Below are 24,976 nucleotides of genomic sequence, written 5' to 3'. Positions count from 1 at the left end.
TCAACTGTACACATTTCCGCCTGTGTTTTAGTTGGAGATTGGCTGTGATGGTAAAATTTTTCTCACGGAGTCAGAAATGTTTGCTTGGGGAAGATTATTTTGGATTACGTTTGGTTGGGGAAAAGATTATTCAGGATGTGGTGTGCTGAATGAATGAATGTTACTTATTTTTGTTTCTTTCTTCTGTCTTTTCCTCCAACCTTCCCCCACCCCACCCTGAATTTAAACTTCTTGAGGCTGAATTGTGCAGTAAGCATCCTGTGTTATATCCCTATTGCCTATGAATAGTTCCTGGTAAACAAGCATAGTAGATTCTCAATATAGTAGTATTCTCACATTGCTTTCTTGATGAGCTCTTCTGTTCTGATGAACTGTCAGTCTTGAGGACAGACTTTATGTGTGTCTCTGTCTTTAGCCTGTCAAGTAGTTAGTGCTCATTGATTACTTCTTGAAATGAATTACATTTCTTGTTATGCTTCCCCATGTCACAGGGTTTTTTCAACAGATTCAACAGTTCGTAAGTATGTATTCATAGCTAGTAACTAGTAACTGCCTCAGTGAATTTGGTGGTGCCTGCTCATTATTAATAACTTTTGCTATATAATTTTCAATTTAAGTCTTACATCTCATAAATCTCTTTCTGTTCATTCTGCTATTGTTGCTCTAATTTTTGAGCTTGTGTTACTACTAGTATAGAGCTTTTATTACTTTAATTAGAAGTTAGGTTCAATAAAATGAGTTATTGTTTAGCACAATTCTGCAATGTGAAACTTGTAATGACTTTTCTTTAAGAAAAGCATTTGTGGTTCACTGGTCAGAATGGCCATCATCAAAAAATCTACAAACAATAAATGCTGGAGAGGGTGTGGAGAAAAGGGAACACTCTTGCACTGTTGGTGGGAATGTAAATTGATACAGCCACTATGGAGAACAGTATGGAGGTTCCTTAAAAAACTAAAAGTAGAACTACCATATGACCCAGCAATCCCACTACTGGGCATATACCCTGAGAAAACCATAATTCAAAAAGAGTCGTCTACCAAAATGTTGATTGCAGCTCTATTTACAATAGCCAGGACATGGAAGCAACCTAAGTGTCCATCATCGGATGAATGGATAAAGAACATGTGGCACATATATACAATGGAATATTACTCAGCCATAAAAAGAAACGAAACTGAGTTATTTGTAGTGAGGTGGATGGACCTAGAGTCTGTCATACAGAGTGAAGTAAGTCAGAAAGAGAAAAACAAATATCGTATGCTAACACGTATATATGGAATCTAAGAAAAAAAAAAAAGGTCATGAAGCACCTAGGGGCAAGATGGGAATAAAGACACAGACCTACTAGGGAATGGACTTGAGGATATGGGGAGGGGGAAGGGTAAGCTGGGACAAAGTGAGAGAGTGGCATGGACATATATACACTACCAAATGTAAAATAGATAGCTAGTGGGAAGCAGCCACATAGCACAGGGAGATCAGCTCGGTGCTTTGTGACCACCTAGAGGGGTTGGATAGGGAGGGTGGGAGGCAGGGAGATGCAAGAGGGAAGAGATATGGGAACATATATATATATATAACTGATTCACTTTGTTATAAAGCAGAAACTAACCATTGTAAAGCAATTATACTCCAATAAAGATGTTAAAAAAGATATCTTTGTAAATAATGACTGTCAGTATTTTAAATATATCAATTCTTCCCAAAGTGATCTAGAGATTTGCTGTAATGGCAATTCATATATAAAAGTTGTCTGTTTATTTGGTAGAACATGACAATCATGTTATTAATCATAAAATTAATATGTAAAAAAAAGGAAAATGGAGGAACAATAACAAAAAACAAATACATGAGACATGTAGAAAACCAAAGGTAAAGTGTTAAACATAAATAAATCCTACCATATCAACAATAAAAACTACATGTAATGAATTAAACAATACAATCAAGAGTCATATATTGTCAAACTGGGTTTAAAAAAATGTTTTCTGTAGGAGACACTCCTTGGATTCAAAGGTCTAATGTGTACAAAGTAAAAGGATGAAAAAATATACATCATGCATATAGCAACCATAAGCATGCTGAAGTGGCTATACTAATACCAGAAAAAATAGACTTTAAAACAAACAAAAAATTACTAGATATGAAAAGGGACATTTTATGGTAAAAAAGGGAAGATACAAAAATTATTAACATATGTGTCCTGAATAAGATAAAACCAAAACACATGAAGAAGAAAATAGCAAAATACACGAAGAATTGAAGGAAGACATAGATAATTCCACATTAGGTAGAGGCTTCAGTACTCCACGGTCAATAATGGATAGAACAATTAGGTAGAAGATCAACAAGGATATAGAAGACTTGGACAACACTCTGAATTATCAAGACCTAATAAATGTCTACAGAACACTCAACCGAACAGTAAAATACGCATCCTCAACTACATGTGAAACGTTTTCCAGCATAGATGACATGCTAGGCTAAAAGACAAGAGATTGAAACCCACATACATTGCTGGTGGGAATGTAAAATGGGTGGCCACTTTGCAGAACAGCTTGACAGTTCCTCCAAATGTTAAACATAGAGTTACCGTATGACCCAGCAGTTCCACTACTAAATATATACCTAACAGAAATAAAAACTTATGTTTGCACAAAAGCTTGTACGTGAATGTTCACAGAAGCATGTTTATACAAACAAAAGTTGGAAAAAACTCAAATGTCAATCTGTTAAATGAATAAACAAAATGTGGAATATCCGTACAATAGAATAGCATTCAGCTATAAAAAGGAATGAAATATTGATCCATGTTACAACATGGATGAACCATGAAAGCATTATGTAAGGTAAAAGCAGCCACTCACAAAAGATCACGTATTGTATGGTCCCATTTATATGAAATGCCCAGAAGAGCAAATCTGTAGAGGCAGAAAGTAGATTGGTGATTGCCTAGGACTGAGAGGGTTGAGGAGAATGAAAAAGCATTGTAAATGTGTAATGGGTTTTTTTGTGTGGAGACAGAAATCTAAAATTGGATGTTGTGATGGTTACACAAGTCTTTTAGTGGTTACACTAAGAACCACTGAATTGTATACATTAAAGCGTTGAAATTATGGTATGTAAATTACATCCCAATAAAGCTGTTAAAAAAAAAAAGCATTTGTGGTTTTTTCCCTATCTTCATTTATAACGTTGGTAGTATCACATGACTAAGATTATAAAAGGTTATTTTGTAATAGTTGGGACAAGAAGCAGAATTATAATGCTTGTATGGATTTGCATACACAAACGCGTCTGGGTATTCCAGTTTGTTCAACAGACTAGTCAGTACGTTGGCTAAAAGAATAATATATTTCATGCAAAATAATATCTTTGAGCAAAAAGGATCTTTGAAGTTATCTACATTAGACTTGTTGTCCAGGTTGAGGAAACAGATGCAGAGAAGTGGCATGACCTGCCTAATTTTGGAGAGTAGTTTTAAGCTTGAAGGCTAAGAATATGCTGCAGACTTTTGTGACTTCAGAGGAGTCTTTGTATTTGCGAAAAATAGAGATGGGGACCAAAAAACACAAAGTATGAAATCTATGAACTTAGAAGTGATATTCAGTGAATTACGACAATATGTTGTACCCTGTGCTAGGTGTAATAAAAAGTAGGCATTTGATAAAATTGTGCTGATTTCTTTAAACATTGAAGGTTTGTGTGTATGAGAAAGACATGATGAATTCAATGTTTCAGGTGATTTTTTTTCCTTAGCAATTTGGTTCTATTGTTAGTGTGTGTTTAATAATCATACGCAAATTACTTATGCTCATTCTGCCTCAGTTTCTGTGTTGCCTACAGCCCCCTTCTCCCCACCCCATCCCCTCTTATCTCCCTCCCTCCCGCTCTACCCCAGATATGAGATGAATATGCTTTGGGGACAACCCTGCCTTCTGGTTTAAATTGTTCTCTTCTGTTAGTGTAGCTCAAGTGTGAGTACTTCAGTGAGTAGAAATTACAGTAATTATTTTTATGAAAGATAAAGCTCTTATTTCTTTTTCTGTATTTGGTTATATATATAGTTCCTTGAAGTATAGTCCTGAGTGAAGCCTGAAAAGGATAGTTTTAATGATTTGATTGATGGTTTTTCTATCTGGGTCATTCATTTTTCAACCTCATATTTCAAGTTTTCTGCTGTTTCAGTCATTGAAAGCTGCTATATCATTATTGCTGAAATCTTTTGGCAACCCAAAGGAAGATTTGAAGGAGAGTCAGGAGGTCCAGGTATTTTGCTCTGCCTCTGCCTCTGTGTTAGTCTGCTAGGGTTGCCATGACAAAGTGCCACAGACTGTGTGGCTTAAACAACAGAAATTAATTTTCTCAGTTTTGGAAGTTAGAAATCTGAGATTAAGGTGTGAGCAGGGGGTTGGTTTCTTCTGAGACCTCTCTTCTTGGCTTGTAGATGGCTTTCGTCTTCCATGTTTTCACATGGCCTTCCTTCTGTGCATGCCTGTGTCCTAATATCCTTCTCTTATTGGGATGCCAGTCACAAGGGTTAGGGCTTTATCTCCAAGTGCAGTCACATTCTGAGGTACTGGAAGTTAGGACTTCAATGTACGAATTTTTGGGGGGACACAGTTGAGCTCATAACAGCCACTAAGAGGCTCTGTTTTGACTTTGGGCAAATTACAGTGGTTTGCAGAAGTGAAGCTGAAGTGTGTAAGGCATTTATGAAGACTGGTTACTGTATTGTTAGGAGCTTTTCTTGTTTTATTTTAGGGCTGGATTTTGATTTAGAATATAATATTTTTTTTCGTTTTCTTCATGCCGGACCTTTCTAATTTTTTTTTTTTTTGTGGCTGTGTTGGGTCTTTGTTGCTGTGCACGGGCTTTCTCTAGTTGCGGCGAGCGGGCGCTACTCTTCGTTGTGGCGCGCAGGCTTGTTGCGGAGCACGGGCTCTAGGCGCGCTGGCTTCCGTAGTTGCAGCACTCAGGCTTAGTAGTTGTGGCTTGCGGGCTCTAGGGCACAAGCTCAGTAGTTGTGGCGCATGGGCTTAGTTGCTCCACGGCATGTGGACTGCGCCACCAGGGAAGTAAGTCCCCATGCCGGACCTTTATTTCTAGAACACAAGTGGTACTTGACCATTCAAGGAAAAGTTAAAGGCCTTTTTTACAGAACAAGTTTTGCTCAACAGATCTGTAAATGGAAAGGTCTTAAATGAAGGAGTAATATTTTTTCTAGCTTTAACATGTGAATTATTCAAGAGTGTTAGTAATAACACACTGGTTGTTTTGTATTTGACTTCAGTCATTTTCCTCATATTTGTACAGTAGATCCTTGGTTTGGCTCTTGGTTAGTGCTTTACATCCAGGTACCCGTCACCCAGCTTTAATACCATCAGCTTTCTGATAATGTTTCATCTACTCTCCATATAAAAGTTTTTCCAGCAGTTTAAACCCCCCATTCTTTAACTGAGGTAAAAGTCATATAACATGAAATTCACTGTCTTAACCATTTTAAAGTGTGTAATTCAGCACCACTTAGTATATTCACAGTGTCGTGCAGCCACCACCTCTGCCTGGTTCCAAATATTTTCATCGTCCCCAAAGGAAACCCCATTCCCATTAAGCAGTCATTGCCCATTCTGCCCTTCCCCTGCCCCTGGCAACCACTAATATGCTTTCTGTCACTATGTATTAGCCTGTTCTGAATTTGGGTATAAATGAAATCATACAATATGTGACCTTTTACATCTGGCTTCTTTCACTTGGGTAGTGTTTTTGAGATTCATTCATGTTGTAGCATGTGTCAGCACCTCATTCCCTTGTTTTTTTGGCTGAATAATTTTTAAGCCTCTTTTGATACGTGTAAAAATCTTTATTCTCATTTGATATCAATAATATTAGAAACTAGAATATTAGGATAATTTTATTCTAATAAAATTAGAAATTTGATGATTATAAAGTGAAAAAAATAGTAATTTTAAAATATACTTTTCAAAGCTGCATCCTTTTAGAATTACTGGAGTAGACATCTGAATTAAAGCCGTTAATTGAAATCTGCATGCTGAAACTTGGTTGGATTTATGGGATAGCTGAATAAACATATTCCTTCACCAACCTTATTGAGGCAAATGCATTCTAATTTAATATACACACAGCCTGAGAATGTGTCTCATCTCATTACAGATGAACATTTGTCAGGCGTCTTCTGGGATTGCTCCAGAGTAGTGGGAGTAATATGTATTAGATGCACGTTTAATTGCACTGTTTACTTTTGGTGTCTTGGGAGTCAGGACTTATCTCCCCACCCCCACCCCCACCCCTACCCCTCCTCCTGCCCCATTTCCTTTCTGTTATCATTATTCAATGGTTTCAGGAGATACTAAAGGGACAAGGGTGAATTAGCTAGCACTAAGACTATTTTCATCCAGAGGAAATCACAGATTTATTTTCAGGTCCTTTATTTAGTGTCTCTTTTTTTTTTTTTTGCGGTACACGGACCTCTCACTGTTGGGGCCTCTCCCGTTGCGGAGCACAGGCTCCAGACACACAGGCTCCGCAGCCATGGCTCACGGGCCTAGCTGCTCCGCGGCACGTGGGATCTTCCCGGACCGGGGCACGAACTCGTGTTCCCTGCATCGGCAGGCGGACTCTCAACCAGTGTGCCACCAGGGAAGCCCTATTTAGTGTCTTGAATGAAGAAAGGCAAATGTAAGAATATAGAAAAATAATGGAGAGTCTAATCATTCCTCATTTTCAAACAAAATTACCAAAATGGTTATAACACCCTTTATGTGTTTTTTCATGGTCTGATTTTTTTTTTCATGGTCTGATTTTTAAAATATGCTTGAAAATGTGGTTTTAAATCATGCATATTTGTATTATTGGAATGTAAGTTTAATTGGAGAACACTAAAGTTGAAAAACTGTAAGCTCTTAACATTTTTTTCTTCAGATGTTAGCTTAATATTGCCTTATAAATATGTAAATCCACATATTGAGAAATAAGTTTCTGTGGTAGTTACTTTGAGCCTGAAATTAGATATACATACTTTTAGCATTCATATGAAGTAAGATAGTTTATTCCACTTTTTACACTAGTCCTAGGAAATTTAAAAGGACAAAATGTCAGGTTTTAAAATTTTTTAGTGACTTGTATAAAATGGGGGTCTTACGATAAACTTAAAATGATGTGTTTTACTATCAAACATCTAATGAAAACTTCATTTTAAAAATGTGAACAGTTCTCAGTGATTTTACCTTCCTTACCCTCCACAATTTACCCACCCCACACGTGCACAACACAGTTGCCCAAGCTGTTATAAACAGTGATTTTTCCTTCCATCAGGCTAAATTTTACAGCAAATACTTATTCGCATTTATTCTGTGAATTGACCTTTTTCAAATGTGTAACTGGTCTCTGCCATTAAATTTAATAGTTCATTTTGGAAATAGGTTGACTAAAAGCTAAAAATGGTGCATATTAGGAAAAGGAAGAGAAGTGTAAAAAAATGTTCATTTAAAAATATTTTCAGGCAGTGTTATAGTGCTGATATATTTGTAGTGACAGTACTTTTTCCTTACCCTAGTGTCCTAGAAGGAAAACATCACCATGGCTACAGAAATTGGTTCTCCTCCTCGTTTTTTCCATATGCCAAGGTTCCAACACCAGGCACCTCGACAGCTATTTTATAAGCGACCTGATTTTGCACAGCAGCAAGCAATGCAACAGCTTACCTTTGATGGAAAACGAATGAGAAAAGCAGTAAACCGAAAAACCATAGACTATAATCCATCTGTAATTAAGTATTTGGAGGTAAGTATAGTTAATGTACTTCAGATGACCAAACTTTGGTTTCTTAAAAAGAAGAAAGTTTTTATAATGCAGGGTAATAAGTATACCTGTGTTTTTTGAATTAGTAGGATGAAGTAGAATTTCAAATGAGGCCAATCACCTCAATAAAAAAAGAGTACTTTTTTTTTTACTCTTTGCATGCATGAATAATCTCAAAAATTATTAGACTCCAACTTAAAAATAGGTTTTGTTCTAAAGGTTCACACTGTATTTCAGAAGAGGGTACTTTTGTCCAACTAGGCCAACTTTTAAACACTTGTTAAACCCACAGTGTATATGAAATGTTAAGAGACTACCAACATAAGAATATTTGTATTAGAACATGTGTTCAGAATAGTGACTTGCATGTCCAAGACACTGGCATCAGAACACGACTCTCCAAACCCCTCAGGGAAAAGGGCTCTATTTACTTGGAGGGTTGAGCACCTACTACAGTCTTACAGGGTGAAACCAACTCTGACATGGCAAATAAAGGCAGAGTAGGGGTCTGCCTAAACCTGTGTCAGCTTGGCTTATCTCCCCTTTGACTTCTTTATTTACTTGTCTTAACCTTTCTTGTCTTAAGCCTCTGTGATTTGCTTTTTTCATTGCTAACTCCACGTTAATCAGGTTTTGGTCTGCTCTGCCTCCTGTGAAGAAAATTTGTCTGCTTTTCATTACCTGAGACAAGTTGTTAAAAGACCTATATGCATATTGGGCATAATTAGTATGTTGCAGGCACATAGCAAAAATATTCATTCAGAGGTAAAGACAGATTTAGGCTTTTTCAGGTGTTTCAGTTGGAAAACTAGCCTAGGAAAGTTTGGGAGGAATTAAGAAAACCAACACCAAGATAAGAGGAATTGTTTTGTGCTGAGGATTTTGAAGGAATTGGGAACGTCTGTCGACGCCTTGACCTTTTTCCTTTTGCTAAGGTATGGTCAGTGAGAATGTGTTGGGGTCAGCAGCATCTTGGATGATTGGTTGGGCATAATATGAGTAAAGAAAGGAGGGAAATTCTAAGCAGTGTCAGTGTGATAAGAGGGGAAATCTCTTAAGATACCCACTATTATCTGTTTTAGAACATAATGAAAAAGTTTTAGTCTTTTTTCCCCATTTAACGACAGCTTGCATTTTGTAAATATTTACTTATGTTTCAGATTGAGTATAATTAGACAATATATTGATTGATTGATTAATTTATTTTTAACAGAATAGAATATGGCAAAGAGACCAGAGAGATATGCGGGCAATTCAGCCTGATGCAGGTTATTATAATGATGTAAGTATAAGATATGTCATGCTAGCTTAATAGAAACCTCTTTGCTTGGACATTTGAACTATGGGATCTCTAATTCAAACATGGACTTTTCTTTTTACATTTTTATAATTAGAACAAAACATTCCTAAAGGGATAATATAACATATCTGTGTAAACCATGGTTTTTTTTTTTTAAATCTCAATTTAAATTTTCCTTTTAATCTGGTAACGGATGAACTTTTGATTTGGGGTTTAAAGCAGTGTCCAGCAAAAGATTGCACTGCCTCAGAGTCTCTGTAACAAGAAAGTTAATTTTAAACTTGACTTGTTATGAATGTGTTTAATTGTGTTCACTTTGAGAAGTAATTGGGGGAAATCTGGCACTTGATTTTATTGTTTATTTAGTAATTATGGGCATTTAACTTTCCTGTATCTCCTTTTTCTTCATTTAATTACTATAGACTAATTGTAATCTATTATAATAGTGTTTTGAAAGTCCTATATGGTCCTGAATTTGTCTTTAAATGTTGAAGTAATTACCTTGTCATGTCCCTGGTTTATGCCCTGTTTGTGATCTTTAAACCCCATTTTTTTTTTTTTTGTAGCTGGTTCCACCTATTGGGATGTTGAATAATCCTATGAATGCAGTAACAACAAAGTTTGTTCGAACATCAACAAATAAAGTAAAGTGTCCAGTATTTGTTGTTAGGGTAAGTATTTGATATTTTTTGGATAAATTAACTCTGAGTTAGCCTGCAAATATATTTGCAAAGAAAATTAAACATTATTTTAAATGTATATCTGGGATAAAAATCAGTGTATTGCTTGTATTTTTATTTTGAAATATCCAATCATTTATCCACTATATCCACATTTAGTAAGGTAGTACTTTTGGATTGCTTTTCTTCATGTTGCAATTTCCATAGAATTCTCTCTGAGCTGGCCATGGATATATATATATTGCAGCAGGTGTCTGACTTGCTCTTGAATAGGATTGTTTTGTTACTGTTTAGAGAGCAGCATCTCAAGGCGAATGAAAACTCTTAGGGTTACTAGGAAGGAAAACACCTAAGAAGAGCTGAAGACCAATGGTAGACCATAATTGTCAGCTCCATGAAGGTACATTGTAGGTACTCTATACATTTTCACTAGAATTTTTAAAATATAATTTAAAAATAAATAATATATTAACATGGTTCAAATTATTAAAATTTGAAGGGGTTTGCAATAAAAAAGTCTTCCCATCTCTGTCTCCCAGGCATCCTGTTAATATTTCCATAGATAATGGTATAATCATTTTTTTGTGGTCTGCTAGTAAGAATGCACTTGCTGGTTAGCAGTATATCAAGTCCAGAAATGTAGGAAAGTTAATAGTCAAAGTGGAGCAAATAAGAATTGAAAAAAATAATGGGACAGAGAAAAAACAGTCATGGCAAACATTGTGGCAAATGAGCAAAATAAGCAGGTCTTCTTATTAGGGAGTTGTTGTGATAGACAGCCGGGAGAACTGAGAGGGGCTGGAAGAGACTCTGGCTTGAGTTCCATACAAATGTGGTAGTCAGTCTTAGGCCTCCTGTTTGCTTCAGAGGCCTATTAGAGTAGAAACCATTAGTAAAGAAATATTATTTGAATGGCTTTTGTATTAGGAGAGCCAACCAGTATGTAGTGTAATTTTGCTTGCCAGGGAATTTGGGAAAAGGAGTACGATGGCAGCTAATTTTAATATCTTGTTAGCATAACACAAAACCTTTTTGGAATGAATAAAATCTAAGCATTCTGTGTCCTGTATCTTATTAGATGGGTAAATTTCTCATTTGGGAATCAAGCTATAAGGTCTTAAGAAATTTGCACGTAGTAGAGGCAAGTCCAAATTACAAGGTATTAAAGACATAAAGACTGTGGGTCCTGTGTCAGCAGTTTGATTGCTTGTAGTGTCTACTGGGTTGGGATCCATAGCAGATAACAGAAACTAGGAAAGTAGGAGGATTTTATTAATAAAAATCAAAATCATGATCTGCAGGTAAACAGTAAAAGGCTGGCTTGTCATATATATCCGTGAAATTTACCAAACAGACTTCATTTCGTGTATCTCATCCTATAAACACACTTGTAGTTTTCAACTCTGTGTCACACTTTTTACTAATAGGATTCTTATATTGATATTTCATGTATTTACATCTAAGGAAAATGAACGTGTAATCTATCATAGAAACTTGAAAATAAAAGTAAGAAAAAATATGTTGCATTTTGAGTTGATAAGCATATACCGCAGATTCCCTTCAGTGTGCAAATTGTGACATTGAAATATTGGGGTACTGTTAGTCATGCCTCTGTTGTATTACATTTTTTTGGAGACTAGATTAGCATAAGACCTGTCACTGCCTAATACTGTGAACGAAGAACTTAAAAAAATATATATACATGTATATAGTATATATTGTACGTTTAGTTTCCAGGAAAAGTTTGATAGCCTTGATGTCCTTAAATTGGTATGTAATACTGTTTTTTCACAAGACACTGGTAACATTTTTGCCTGAATTGGTTCACTAGCAGCTGTAATAAACCATATCCTTTATACATTTAGTCTTTGAATTTTTCTGGTGACTGACCATCTTATTTATGTTGGTCTGCCATGTATTCTAGAAAAATTAAGTCTTTGCCTGTTTTGTTTTGAAATGCTCTTTAGAGTGCCTAGGTGTGTGTAACTTAACAGGTATTTAAAATGCACTTATTGGGGCTTCCCTGGTGGCGCAGTGGTTGAGAGTCCGCCTGCCGATGCAGGGGACACGGGTTCGTGCCCCGGTCCGGGAAGATCCCACATGCCGCGGAGCGGCTGGGCCCGTGAGCCACGGCCTCTGAGCCTGTGCGTCAGGAGCCTGTGCTCTGCAACGGGAGAGGCCACAACAGTGAGAGGCCCACATACCGCAAAAAAAAAAAAAAGCACTTATTAATTTTAATTAATGAGCTAAAGTGCTAGAGCTTTCCTTGCACTGTGTTAATACAAGTTCTTTTCTGACAAAGTACTTGCTTATAAATCTGAGCTATAGTCTTAAGTGAAAGTCAGTATCGTCCACTTAATGTCAATTATTGGATATTTTATAAATAAAGACTTTCTAAGTGTTCTAAAAATTAAGGTTGAGGATTCGTGACCTTGTATAATGTCTTTTTTTTTTCCCCAGTGGACTCCAGAAGGAAGACGGTTAGTCACTGGAGCCTCTAGTGGAGAGTTCACCTTGTGGAATGGACTCACTTTCAATTTTGAAACAATATTACAGGTAACAGTAATCATCAGATGGTAGCATCATCCTTTGTTACTGTAAAGAACTTGATATATAGTTACTTTCTTGGCATTTTAAACTTACAATTGGACAGCTTATTGTTATGAGTTAATATATGCTCCTGTAAAGGCTTCCATCATATATTCTTTTATATAATGTTTACAAATGTTTTGTGTTTTCACAGGCTCACGATAGCCCAGTAAGAGCCATGACTTGGTCACATAATGACATGTGGATGTTGACAGCGGACCACGGAGGATATGTGAAATATTGGCAGTCGAACATGAACAACGTCAAGATGTTCCAGGCACATAAGGAGGCGATTAGAGAGGCCAGGTTTATACACAATATACCATTTTCTGTAGTCCCTATTGTCATGGTTAAATTATTCTCTAAGTGTATTCTGGGTGCAGAGATGCATGGGCTCTGTCAGATTCTGGGAAACTTTCTGCACCCTATAAACACAATATTTTTCTTTGTTTTCACACATTCACCATTTTGCTGACACTTTTCTGAAGTAGTGTTGTCCCGGTATCAGCCTTTGCAATATGTTAGAGATGTATTGTCTGCCGCATTTTGCACTGGTTTTCTCTTTTCGTTTATGGTTAATAATGTGTATACGTTATTCATTTTTATTACCTACTATGTAAGACAAGAATATTTCATTCCAAATAAAGAATTCAGTCTTTAATTATACAACTGAATAAAATCTAAAGCCTACAGAAAACACCTTCAGAGTTCACACAAAATACAAGATAAAAAAGGCTTAAGTGAAGACCCTGGTTGGCTTGGTTATGCCACGACTTCAAAAGGAAAGTATAGGACTAAAAACTCTCACAAGTAACTCTGGATGTGGCAAACATTAATGGATTAATGAGTGGGTTCTTTCAAGCTTTGAAACTGTAAGCAGACCAATGTCAAGAAGACTTTCCTTCTGATTCACTGTTGATAACATCAGTAATGCAAATGTATCATAAGTGGGAGTTTAAAATATTTTCAGTGAGTTGTATATTTTTACATATCAGTGAGATATGTATAGTAGAAATGGAAAAAAAAAGTTTCAAAAAACAAGCCTGAAGAATTGCTGCAGCCTCAAGAATAAAGAAAGCTAAGCAGCATTCTTGACCGTTGTGCCACCCACGTGTGGGAGGAGGTTGACATCTTTATAGAAACATCATCCACTGCAGTCACTTGTTTCTACTTTCAGAATCTTAACAAAAGTTATTGGATAAACACGCTTCTGCAAAGACTTTGCCTTATTGTCCTGACCATACATTGAATTTTCGCAGTTGGTCCTTTCTTAGGCAAAGGGTTCAGAAGTTCAGGGGAGTTCTTAGATGAGAAACTTGATGGTCTTTTACAGGGAGGAAAAAATGGATTCCTCCTTTGCAAGCATATTCTTTGGCTTTAAACAGTCAGAAGGTCCCCATGTTAGTTTTCTTCAAAAAGTGCAACATTCATGGGATAGCTTGCCTGGAAGAAGGTGTGAACGTTTTCCACAGACCTTTTACATAAATCAGAAACATCATATGTAGGGATGTGTAGCAACCAGTCTTTAGTATATGTGCTGCCGAAGCGAGCACGTAACCAGTCTTTAAACAGCCTGTCTGAAACTTTTATGAAGTTTGGAGCAGAAGCTGATGCTAATTTTTTGAGCAGTATTCCTATGTGATTTAAAAGACTTTACAGGAATATTGCAAAGACAGAATTTGTTTCGTTTCTCCACTTAAATCCGCTCCATGTTTTCTGTTGGTACCATAGGAAATACTATACTGGAGAGTGTGGGTAACATTAGTACTAATAATACACTCATAAAGTTCTCTGAATATTGCTGATTGAAAACTAAGAAGCAGCTACTCTGTTGAATTCTTCTTTTGATGAGATACATTTGTTAGCTGACAACATTCTCTTTAAGGGCTTCTTCACTGTGGATACTTCCCTCTCCTGTTTATAACGCAGCACAGTGTTTTTATTTTTCCCTGTCTGAGAAGCACAGATAATCTGTTAAATGCTGACTTCTTTCCCCTGCTGTGTGTCTTCATGTAACAGTTTCTCACCCACGGATAATAAATTTGCTACATGCTCTGATGACGGCACTGTTAGAATCTGGGACTTTCTTCGTTGCCATGAGGAAAGAATTCTCCGAGGTACGTGTACTAACAGTACTGATTGGAATATTTAAATAGGGAAGGCATTTGTGGTTTAAATCATCACAATACCACAATACCAGCTTACATCTTCATTCAGTTGTTTTACATACACACCCTCTCAGTCAGGCTCTTTAAAGAAAACTGAACTCTCTGGTTCACAGTCATTTTTGTAGATTTTTACTACTAATATTATCTTTGAATTCTTTGAGCTATAAATTAAATACACATGTTCCCCTTCTTCTCCCCTCTCCTCCCAATTACTTACTTATCTGTATGCATCCGTTAGGGCTATATTCCTTTTCCTGCCTTGTACCCAGGATAGCTTTCACCAACATACTGACACGATAATTTTATTTATATAACTCACATTCTCCTGGCAGGCCTTTTACAATATGCATTAACCAAGGTCTCACTAGCTACACTTCTCAGTATTGGTATTTCTGAAAAGAGGTGGTTTTTCACTATACCACATTTGTGCTACATGGCCCACTTGTTACTAAGCTTTGGAGGGATTTTTATTTACTTTTATTGATTTCATAATTATAAACTAACATCTATAAATTACTCTATCCTAGAAAAGAAATCCGTATTTTCACTTGGATTAACTTAGTTTTAGACTTCCTAAGGTGGGGCTGTTGAAATACTCACAGTACATCAACACCATTTATGTGAATTCAGTGCTGTTAAAGTAAGTTAAGGAAATTAACTGTGTGTTTTATATATTCAATACAAACATTGAAACAAAAAACATTTACGCTTTTAACTAAATCTCATTAGTTTATTATTAATTGGGAAGGTAGTTTTCTCAAGTGCTTAATTTGAACCTATGCTGATTTAACAAGGCGTACATTCTGTTGCATACTCTTCATTCCAATATGCCATAAAAGTAACATCTTCCTCTGACACATAAATGCAGGGTGGGAGAATGGGTGCCACAGACATTGGGTGTCAAGCAATTACTATTCAGAGATTGCCCTTTTTGTTCAAGAGTTGGCAGAGTTAGTTACCTTGGTTGACTTACAAGTTTTTTATACCTTTTTCAGAGCTTTATTTACAGCATATAGTGTCGATGCTTTCTAGACAAGAAGCTAAGTATTCTTGATATTTAACCCATATTTCAAGCCAGTGTTATTGTTTTTTTTTTTTCAGTGTTATTTTTTTTTAATCACAATTTTTAAACATTCCTGGCTTTGCACATTTTGTGTGGGTTTTACCCACAGTAACGTATTGTGATAGCTCGCATAAGGATATAGCACCTTCACCTGTCATAGTGAAGGGGTGTCCTGACAATGAGGTCATAATATTGTACAGCTTCAGAACTAGGTGGAGCCTTTGAAATCATCTAATCTGAGTTATTGTATGGATGAGCATCATGACCCAGAAGGCTTAAGTGACATGTTCAAGGTAAAAGAAGTTCAGAGCCAGGACTAGCATCCTGTCACTTGACAACTGGCCTGATGCTACACTAATGTTGCATCTTTCCTCACTATTAGTAGAAGTCTTAGCTGCTAAACAGTGATAAGGGAAACAACTTTTTCTAGCCTTTGAAAATCCTAAGAAATATAGAGGAAACCAAATAATTTTATTTATTGAAAGTAATTCTAAAGGATCAAAACCATTAATTTTACAGTGACCTAGGACTATAATAACTGTAAAGTCTGATACAAAACCACTCTGCATCTTGGATTAAATAAAGAAGAAGAAGAAAAGCTACTATAAGATAGCATTTTCGATCCCAAATTCCAATGAAGTGTTATTCAGTTTTGGTAATGAAACTGTTTCTAAATAGTGCTTAGGAACTTTTCTTCTGAAATGTAGTGTACATGAGTTATTAGTCAGCAGTTAAATATTTTCAGATTTGAGTCCAGGTGGATTTGGGTAATGTGGATGCTGGGTCATTACCTGTTCTTCTCGTAGCTTAAAAATACACCAATATCATGTCTATACTGAGAGTTGAATTTTATTTTTTATGTGGATGTTCTTTTTAAGTTTTCACTATGAAAATTTCAAACATGCACAAGAGTATAATGAACTTGCATGTACTTTTAGGATTTGTATTCTAGCTTATTCATGTTTTTTACTTCCTTTAAACAGTATTTTACTTGCTTTATGGTCATGATTTTTTTCTTTGTACCTCAATGAGTATATGAGAAGTATAAATATATAAGCCAAGTTAATTATACCACCCAAGTAGTAGTTCTGATAGTGGATCTGGTGTAGTAGACGGGTTTTTCCAATTATCCATTTTCTATCATTCTTCATTTTTCTAAATTTTCTGAACTTTAGAGATGATTATAAAATAGTGAAACCAATGTTGTTATAATTTTTCTGTTCTTCACTTGGTGATCAGGGGATGATGGAACTCCACTTTTCTCAAGGGGTGATGTGAAATTCTTCAAATAAAATTTGAAGTGAACTTAATTTAGTTCTGTTCGTAGAGAGAAAGGTGGATCACAGAGTTAAGCAAATAGGGTGGCCTCTAAAATGTCAGTTGCCCTATAGAAAGGGGGTGATGTTCATGTAGCCTACATAGGCTGTGTGACGCCAGGCAGGTAGGTATATTCCTAAGGCATATTAGTGTTGTGCATCAGACCATCACTTGGGATTAAGTTAAGAAAATCCAAGAACATTTTGATTGAAGAGGATGTTTGTGATCACGTAGTCCAACTCTTTAATACTTTTCTACATCATTCCCCAAAACCAGTTTTCTACTCACAAAACATTTTTAGTGATACAGTATTCACTACCGCACATGAATCTCTTTTTCAATTTTAGGTAGCTCTGATTTTCAGAAAGTTCTTTCTTTATATCAGAAACCCACTTTCTTATAACTTGTCCTACCTTCTGGAACACAAAAAATCAAGTCTGTACTCTTCTACATAGCAGCCCTTTAAGTATTTGAAGACAGCTCTCATGTCTTCTTAATGCAGTCTTTCAGCTATAAGCTTACAGGATCCCTGTGAGTGCAGAATTTACAGTTGCTTTTTAGTGTCATTACTGAGATTATTCTTATGCTTCTTGGAAAAAGAAGAAGTTGCACAAGAGAAAATAATCAGTATTTTTAACAAAAAATGAGCATCGATCTATTGCCAGATTTGCTACTTTGAAGTTGTAATGTTTGGTCCATAGATGGGAAGAGGAAACACTTGTGAAATTGAATATACTGCAACATTGAGAAGTACCATGTATATGTCCACCCGTTTCCAAAGCATATGCATATCAGCATAATTTATACACATTTATCCTTTTCTATTATGAATTGCAGCACTCAAATTATGGACTGTGATTAAAATAACATTTAAGCACCAGGAATACATGAGTCTAAATGAGCCTCTAGGTGTTTACGCACTTGACTCTAAGAGAAATAGAGGCATTAAAATCCATTTATTTAATTAGCATATATTATATGCATGCTATCATAGGTAGAAGAAATTTAAAAGAAAATAAGGTATGATGACCTCCTACCCTCTTGCTGCTTAAAGTTTAGTAGGAAAGGTAAGATATTGTCACAAACAATATTGTTGGATATTAGGGGAGAAGAGTCATGAGAGTATTAGAAGTGTAGTTTAAAAAAAAAAATGTAGTTTTATCAGTGTAAAGTTAGAAGCAAATCACTTGTGACTAAAATGAAAATGTGAAAGATTGAAAATGTAGAATCAGTAAGAATACGGAGTAAATTTTAATGAGAAGCATAATTATATATTATATGATATATAACATGTATATTATATATAACTTAAAAAGAATCCAGTTGACCAGCTTTAGCATGCTTTAATTTTGTTTTACCTTCTTGATTTTAACAACAGTAGCTGACACGTTACACTTACTATGTATCAGGCATATTTTAAGTACTTCATTTAATCTTACCAGTAACCAGTACTTCATCTTACCAGTAACCCTATGAGATAAATACTGTTTATTCCACATTTTACAAATCAGTAACCAAGGTACAAGAAAGTTAAGTAAACCTCCCCGAGGTAATATAACTTGTAAGAGGGGAGGCTCAGTTTTTTTTTTTTTTTTTTTTTTTTTTTTTTGAGGCTCAGATTTGAACCCATGTTATTATTTCACTCCAGAGTTCATGCTCTTATTCATTATGTTAAACTGCCTCTTTTATGTTTTAAAAATATCATCAGCATGGATGTAATAATGTCTTCCTGAGCTGTGATGACAGAATTGTCGAGATTTTTGGGGGGAAAGGAGAGAAGTGTGGGTAGAGAGAATTTAGGTACTCAAGTTTATTTTACCATTCTTCTTTAAAGCTGTCCATATAGGCTATAGGTTTTCAATGTATATTTAACAACCAAAAAAATTAAACCACAACGAATAGTTCAAACTGCAGATGAGTTATAAGCTAGGTTATATAAATAGAACATGGACATAAGGAGTTGTACTGAGACTTACTCAGGAGGTAAGATCTGTTTTCAGTTTTAAAATATAGCACTCATGGAGAGGAAATGAACCTGAGTACACACAGCTTATCGAAAAGAATACTATTAGTATTTTTACTAAATCTCTGCTTATCCGTGCCTGATTGTATTTGGCTGTGGTTCTTAATGAGATAAACTCCTCTGCAAAGATCTTTTGGTTCAAAAAGTGTGTTTTTGAACTGTGTAAAGACATGTTTACAAAGTCTGAGTGTTCAAAAAAATCTCTGATTTTTTTTTTTTTTCTTTTTGTTTTTTTGGCCGTGCTCTGCGGCATGTGGGATCTTAGTTCCCCTACCAGGGATCGAATCCATGCCCCCTGCAGTGGAAGTGCGGGCCACTGGACCACCAGGGAAGTCCCCTCTGATGCTTTTCATTGGAAATAATTTTACTTATTTAAAGTAAAATTGGCAAACCATGAAGTTTATGATGAATGGACCTAATGTATTTGTACAGAACATTCCACAAAATCCTTTCTGTTCTCTCCAAGACGAAAAACACCCAGCTTCCTTTAAAATAAATAGCCTATAGCAGAATAACTCCTTCCACTAACATAGCATGTTCTAATATTAAAAGTACTTCAGGCACATCTTATATAATCATCCAAACAATCATGTGGGCCCATATATATATTGATTGACACCTGTTTTCTCTTATCTGTGATCCCTTATTTTGAGGAAGCGTTTATATAAGGCTCTTTTTCCTCTGCTCTGCTGAACAGACTGGATCGTGGTAGGTTCTCCTATGTATTGATAAATAACTATCTGGGTATATCATGAGAGGGAAGAAGACTTAATATTTACTTCTAAAGCAAATTATTTGAAGAAATTAGTGTAGTAGTGTCCTGAAATAGTCATTTTATATAATCCATCCACAGTTTTACAGGAATTGTTTTAGATTTTTATGCCGGGTTTTGTCCTTTCTAACTCTACACTTAAGATATTGCACAAATGTGGCAAAAACTTGCTGAAAATAGATCTTAGCTTTCTTGGGATGCCAGTGCTACACACTGTTACTGTCTTATCCACTGTTATAATTAAGAGTCGAGTTATTTCCAGACATTCTTTTGTGTATAAAGATTCCAGTTTTTTGACAGCAACAAATCACTGTGACTCGTAATCTAGGCAGTCAGTTTTCATCTTTGCATTTAGTAAATATTCTGTAATTGCTTCAGTTTATTTTGAGTGAGGCTTAAATTTCTATTTGCTGAGGAATTAGTTACCCTCTTATAGAGCTTCTCAGCTAATCAAGTTTTTGATAGTTTTTAAAGTTAAATTTCAGAGCTTTGGAAAGAGCTGATAAAAGTAGATAAATATATAATACCCTTCTGGCTTCTTCATTTCTACTGGGTAGATCCTTAATAAAAGTATATGATTAAAATATGGTATCACCACAAATAAGTTATTTGCCAGTGAGGGACATTAAGTACCAAAACAAATATTGTTTTTTTATAGTCATTTTTTCCCTTTACTCACTTTTTTATTATATATTTGAAAACCATCTTAAAATTTGATTTAAATCATATCTCAGGAATTTCTAAGAAGCACCTGCCATGCTGTGATCTCTTTAGTTATAAAGAGACTAGAAGAATTTCTATTTAAAGGAAGAAATGGTAGTTTCTTGGTCATTTATCCTTTTTTACAGATTGTCATAAAATAGTCTTAATTTGTCCAGAACACACTATTATGTCTCAAAATCAATCTGCGAGGCCTCTTGATGTTTTTTTCCGCTGAATATAATTTAATATAGTTCTCTTTGAGAGAAGTTTACCTTCTTAGCATGATTTTAGAATATCGTGTTACTTGCATTAGCCCAGTGAACTGTACCTGCTTTAACTTGATGTTTTTAAGTATTGCACTGGTTCTAGGGAACCCCAAGGAAGGCCCAGCCACCACAAGGTGCCTTTGAGCAGGGGTAGGTGGAGCTTCTCCGTAGCCCAGTGTGCTGCTTTATTAGAGCCCTCCCCCGACTAGTGTATGCCCCTTTGTCTATAGTTCTGAGTGGGCAAAAGTGCAGACATCATGTAGAGATCCAGTTTAGGGTATGTGGCTTTAAAAGTGGCCAAGTTGTTGCTGTTTTCAGGCTATGTATGTATTTTTTTCTCCTTTTTAAATTATCTGTTCAAGAGTTAAACCTTGAGCATTTTCTGCACCTGGCATCTCCCTTTGACAGCTTGTGGGAATCCCTACTCAGTTTCCAGGTTTGTTTTGTCAAAGGTGGAAACCATAAGTATTCTACCACATTAAAACAATTAGGAAATACTGAGGGAAATCAACATGAGTGCAGAACCAAAGTACAAAGGTGAGTCCAAGAAACTTCATACCTGGGAGCTCAATATTTTATCTGCAGTGGAAACTTTTTATATATTATTAAACAAAAGTAATTTTTGATACTAGGAGTCATCAAAGGTTAGAGTAGCTGGTCTTGGTCCTGTAAAGCCTATTAATTGCTTTTTCTAATAAATAGTTTTAACTCTTCTGAAATGAACTTCATTGATAATAACTGCTACACATTAAACTTTTTTAAAAAGGCACCAGTGCACATGCATGCAGGCTCTGAGAAGAAAAGTTTACAAAATGCTCATTAAGGGACATTACTGCTTCCATTGAAAACCGGTGGTTTGGAATAGGTCATGCTAAAACAACCCTGTTTTTCTAGAATTACCGGAGGGGGTCAAGGAAATTGTAGTCAAACCGTAGTCAATCTTTTGAATTCATCTGTGAGTCATGGTAGAGGATCATGGCTTTATAGCTGCATGGTTGGTCATTTCCAAAAAAGTTTCATTGGATGTTTGTTATCTGTGAGGCAAGTGTGCAGAGAGTGCTGCAAGATCCTTTACTTGGCCTCTGTCATGTTTAACATTTTTTATTAAAGATGGCTTGCTTTGCAAATTTACAGGTAATTCAAAATTACAAGCAGAAATTCTCATCTAGAGAGAACCTCTTGAATCTCATCAGGATTCAAGAAGATAGTGTGATGTTAAACTTAATAGAAAAGTATTATGTTAAATTTTAAATAGAGATGAGTGTAAAGTTCTGTATTTAGGTTTTCAACCTCAATTCTGGAGTTTATTAGACTGGTTTATGAGAGTTCATATGAAAACGATCATGGGTGTTAGATGATAAGTGTGAATTCTTGAGGTGTCATGCCTTCCCCTATTTGTAAAAGTGATGTTCAGAATGATGGGGCTTAATTATTGACGGGAGATGATTAGAATGGAGAAGGATCTGGAAATCATGAGGAAGAGTAAAGGGAAGTTTAGTATTCAACTTCGATAAGAGATTGAAGAAAAGTTTTGTCATTTTCAAATATTTAAAGGCTTTTGTATGGAAGTAGGATTGGATTTATTGTATATATGTCTAGAATAAAGGGGATGGGGAGAAAATAGGACATCATATTTGGATTTAATTATGGAATTTTTTTTTTGAAAAGAGAATGGGCTATTATTCTGTGAGCTGTTAGGCTTTCCTTTGCTGAAATTGTGCCACGTTTAGCTTTGCCAACTGTTACGGAGATTATAGAACGCACTCGTTTTTCAGAAGGATGGTTCTATTTGATAATAATCAATTAACGTGGATTAGGTTGTCTGTTAACTGTAGTTTCATGTTTTAAGGCAGACCCAAAAGCCTGAAAGTCAAGCATGTGGATACATTCATTACAAAGGGTTAAGTGGATGGGATATTATCCCATGAGGAGATACTGCCACCTTCTGTTCTAAAAATATTTTTGGTGAGACATAAGATCATTTAATTAATCCTACTGCTTGAAGTAATAAATGGAGCCTCAAAGCCACCTCATCTTATAAAAAATATTTTAAAATATTTATACTTTTAGATCATATTATGCATATACAGTAAAGTACACAAATCTTAAGTGTACAGTATGATGTATTTTTACGTATTTACACACTCATCTAACCACCTCTTAGATCAAGATACAGAGTGTTTTCAGCATTCTAAAGATTCCTTCCTGCCTCTTTTCCACCTAAGCCTTCTATTAGGTAGTTTAGACTTTCCAAGATATTTTCATTAAATTATTTTTCCTTTTTTTCTACTGTTCTTTATTTTGTCATTTTGTGGTTTCTATCATCTCACTTTCCCTTAGTGGAGCTTTCTTAATTTCCTTTCCTTGATTTGCTTCTGTACTCTTTTGAAAATAATGTTTTACTATTTTTTCTGATTAGCTTCTTTTACTAGTTTCCTGTTACATAACAGAAGTTAGTGTATAAAGAGATAGTATTGTGTATTACTACAATCACAATTTGAATGTGATTCACAGTTTTAGCTGTTAGCAGCCATGTAAATCACATTACTGTGGTTGTGTCCTCATGTGTATAATGGGGATTAATAATAGTACCAACCTACTAAGTTGCAAGAAATAAATGGGTTAATTCATAAGAAGCACTTAACTAGTGCCATAAAGAGTGTTCAGTGGATGCCAGCAATTATGTCATTTCCAAAGGTAATTTCGGAGCCTGTTTCCCTGTCTCTGCCTATTTAAGGATTAAAATGGTTATTTCAGAAGTGTATTCTACTTTTCTCATTTAAATATTTTTCATCCATTGTCATTAGTTTTTACAGTAGTACAAGTTTTTATTTACAGGTAGTCCATAAATATGAACACTTGTTTAAACAGAGTTGTCATGATTTTCCAATGTTTTCAGGTGTAAAAAATTCAGCGCTTAGAATTGGGCAAAGAGTAAAGGGAAGTTTAGATCTTAAGATCTCATATGGAAACATTTAAAGATTCTATTTTAATTGTTAGATGAATTGAATATTTAATGATTACCTACTGGTCAAGATGCTGTGCTTGATTCTTTTGCTGATATATTTACAAGGCATGATCTTGTCTCTTAAGCAGCATTTTCAGCATTTCCCTAGTTCTTTCATTTCTTCAGATGTTTTGTAAATTGGCCTAGTACTATGGTGAAATAGTGCTGAATAACTGAAATCCAGCAGTCTTCACAGCTTATCACACTGCAGCAGATTGTGGTAATTGGTGTCTAGTCTGATTCCTTGGGACAGCATTTATTTTTCTCTGAGGAAAGAGCAGGTATTTTTTTCCTATTGACTGAATTTGATCACAGTTTTAAACTTCAGACTCCATTTAGCAATATAGTAAAGTTGGGTGAGCTAGTGATAGCTCTGGTAAAATGTCATTTCTGTTTGTCATCTTTGATGAGGAATGTGATAAGCAGTAAGTTAGAAGTTTTGGGGAAAGTGTATTCCACATATTTTTTGTCACAATAGACAGGACTTAAATATAGAAATCTAGTATCAACTGTTTCAGCCTCCTGATCATCCTCTGTCCCCATCCCATCCAGCTTGCCAGCTGACAGCCAACTGGCTGGGCGTGTAGCCTATTCTATCCCAGAAGTCTTTGGTGGAGTTTGTTACAGGGTGGGATCTAGATCCTTACATAGGATGTAGCAGACATGGGCCCGACTGATAAAGTGATTCTAAGAGCAAACAGGATGATATTACAGGAGGTATTAGAAGTTAAAGAGCATTCATTGTAAGTTTGATGATTTCTGAACATAAATCCTGCTTCTTTCTTGAGGTCATATAGTACACCACCCGCTTCTAATGTTCTTTCTGTAGGCCCTCAATGTTTTGAAATACTTCAGAAGTTTGGTGTTTTTAATATTTTACATATTTTTTGTAATGGTCAAATCAGATCATTTAATTTAGTTTTCAGAGATTTATGGAAACTTCCATTTACATCTTTTTCAAGTGGCTTAGTCTAATTTTTTAGGACATTTTTAGTTTTACAGATTTAATGTTTTAATGTGCCATGCAAATGTAAATCACCAAGGGTCTTCTGGGTAAAAATAAAATCTTTATTAAAACAAAGATTCAAGAGTACACTAGGCATTTTGTTTGGTTTATTAAATTCTAGCAGAAAAATCATTAAATGTTACTATAAAATACTTTAACTTTTTGAATTAAGTGTTTTAAATGTAGTTTTTTCCTTTTTATTTTGTACCTTTTTTTTTTAGGGGTATAATTGCTTTTGTACCTTTTTTTTTTTAAAAAA

At 35.4% G+C, this 24,976-nt stretch overlaps 1 protein-coding gene across 19 annotated transcripts in view; it reads left to right on the top strand.

The window, feature by feature from the left end:
• The window catches only part of WDR33 (WD repeat domain 33), a 103,879-nt gene that overhangs the window by 34,701 nt on the left and 44,202 nt on the right, over window positions 1-24,976 (top strand). For 16 of the 19 annotated variants that reach the window (XM_067742269.1, XM_067742268.1, XM_067742267.1 and 13 more), the window contains exons 2-7: window positions 7,580-7,806; window positions 9,038-9,106; window positions 9,691-9,795; window positions 12,265-12,360; window positions 12,548-12,699; window positions 14,413-14,510. In XM_067742269.1, the coding sequence (XP_067598370.1) occupies window positions 7,603-7,806; window positions 9,038-9,106; window positions 9,691-9,795; window positions 12,265-12,360; window positions 12,548-12,699; window positions 14,413-14,510 (724 nt within the window). In that variant the 5' untranslated portion in view covers window positions 7,580-7,602. Of the gene's footprint in view, window positions 1-7,579; window positions 7,807-9,037; window positions 9,107-9,690; window positions 9,796-12,264; window positions 12,361-12,547; window positions 12,700-14,412; window positions 14,511-16,143; window positions 16,167-19,229; window positions 24,965-24,976 lie in introns of those variants that run through there. The other 3 variants (XM_067742274.1, XM_067742273.1, XM_067742278.1) reach the window with 3 other exon arrangements.

The sequence above is a fragment of the Pseudorca crassidens genome, chromosome 6, assembly GCF_039906515.1.
Source record: "Pseudorca crassidens isolate mPseCra1 chromosome 6, mPseCra1.hap1, whole genome shotgun sequence".
NCBI lineage: Eukaryota > Metazoa > Chordata > Mammalia > Artiodactyla > Delphinidae > Pseudorca > Pseudorca crassidens.
Note: the sequence above shows the minus strand (reverse complement) of the source record. Positions and strands in the feature narration are given on the sequence as shown.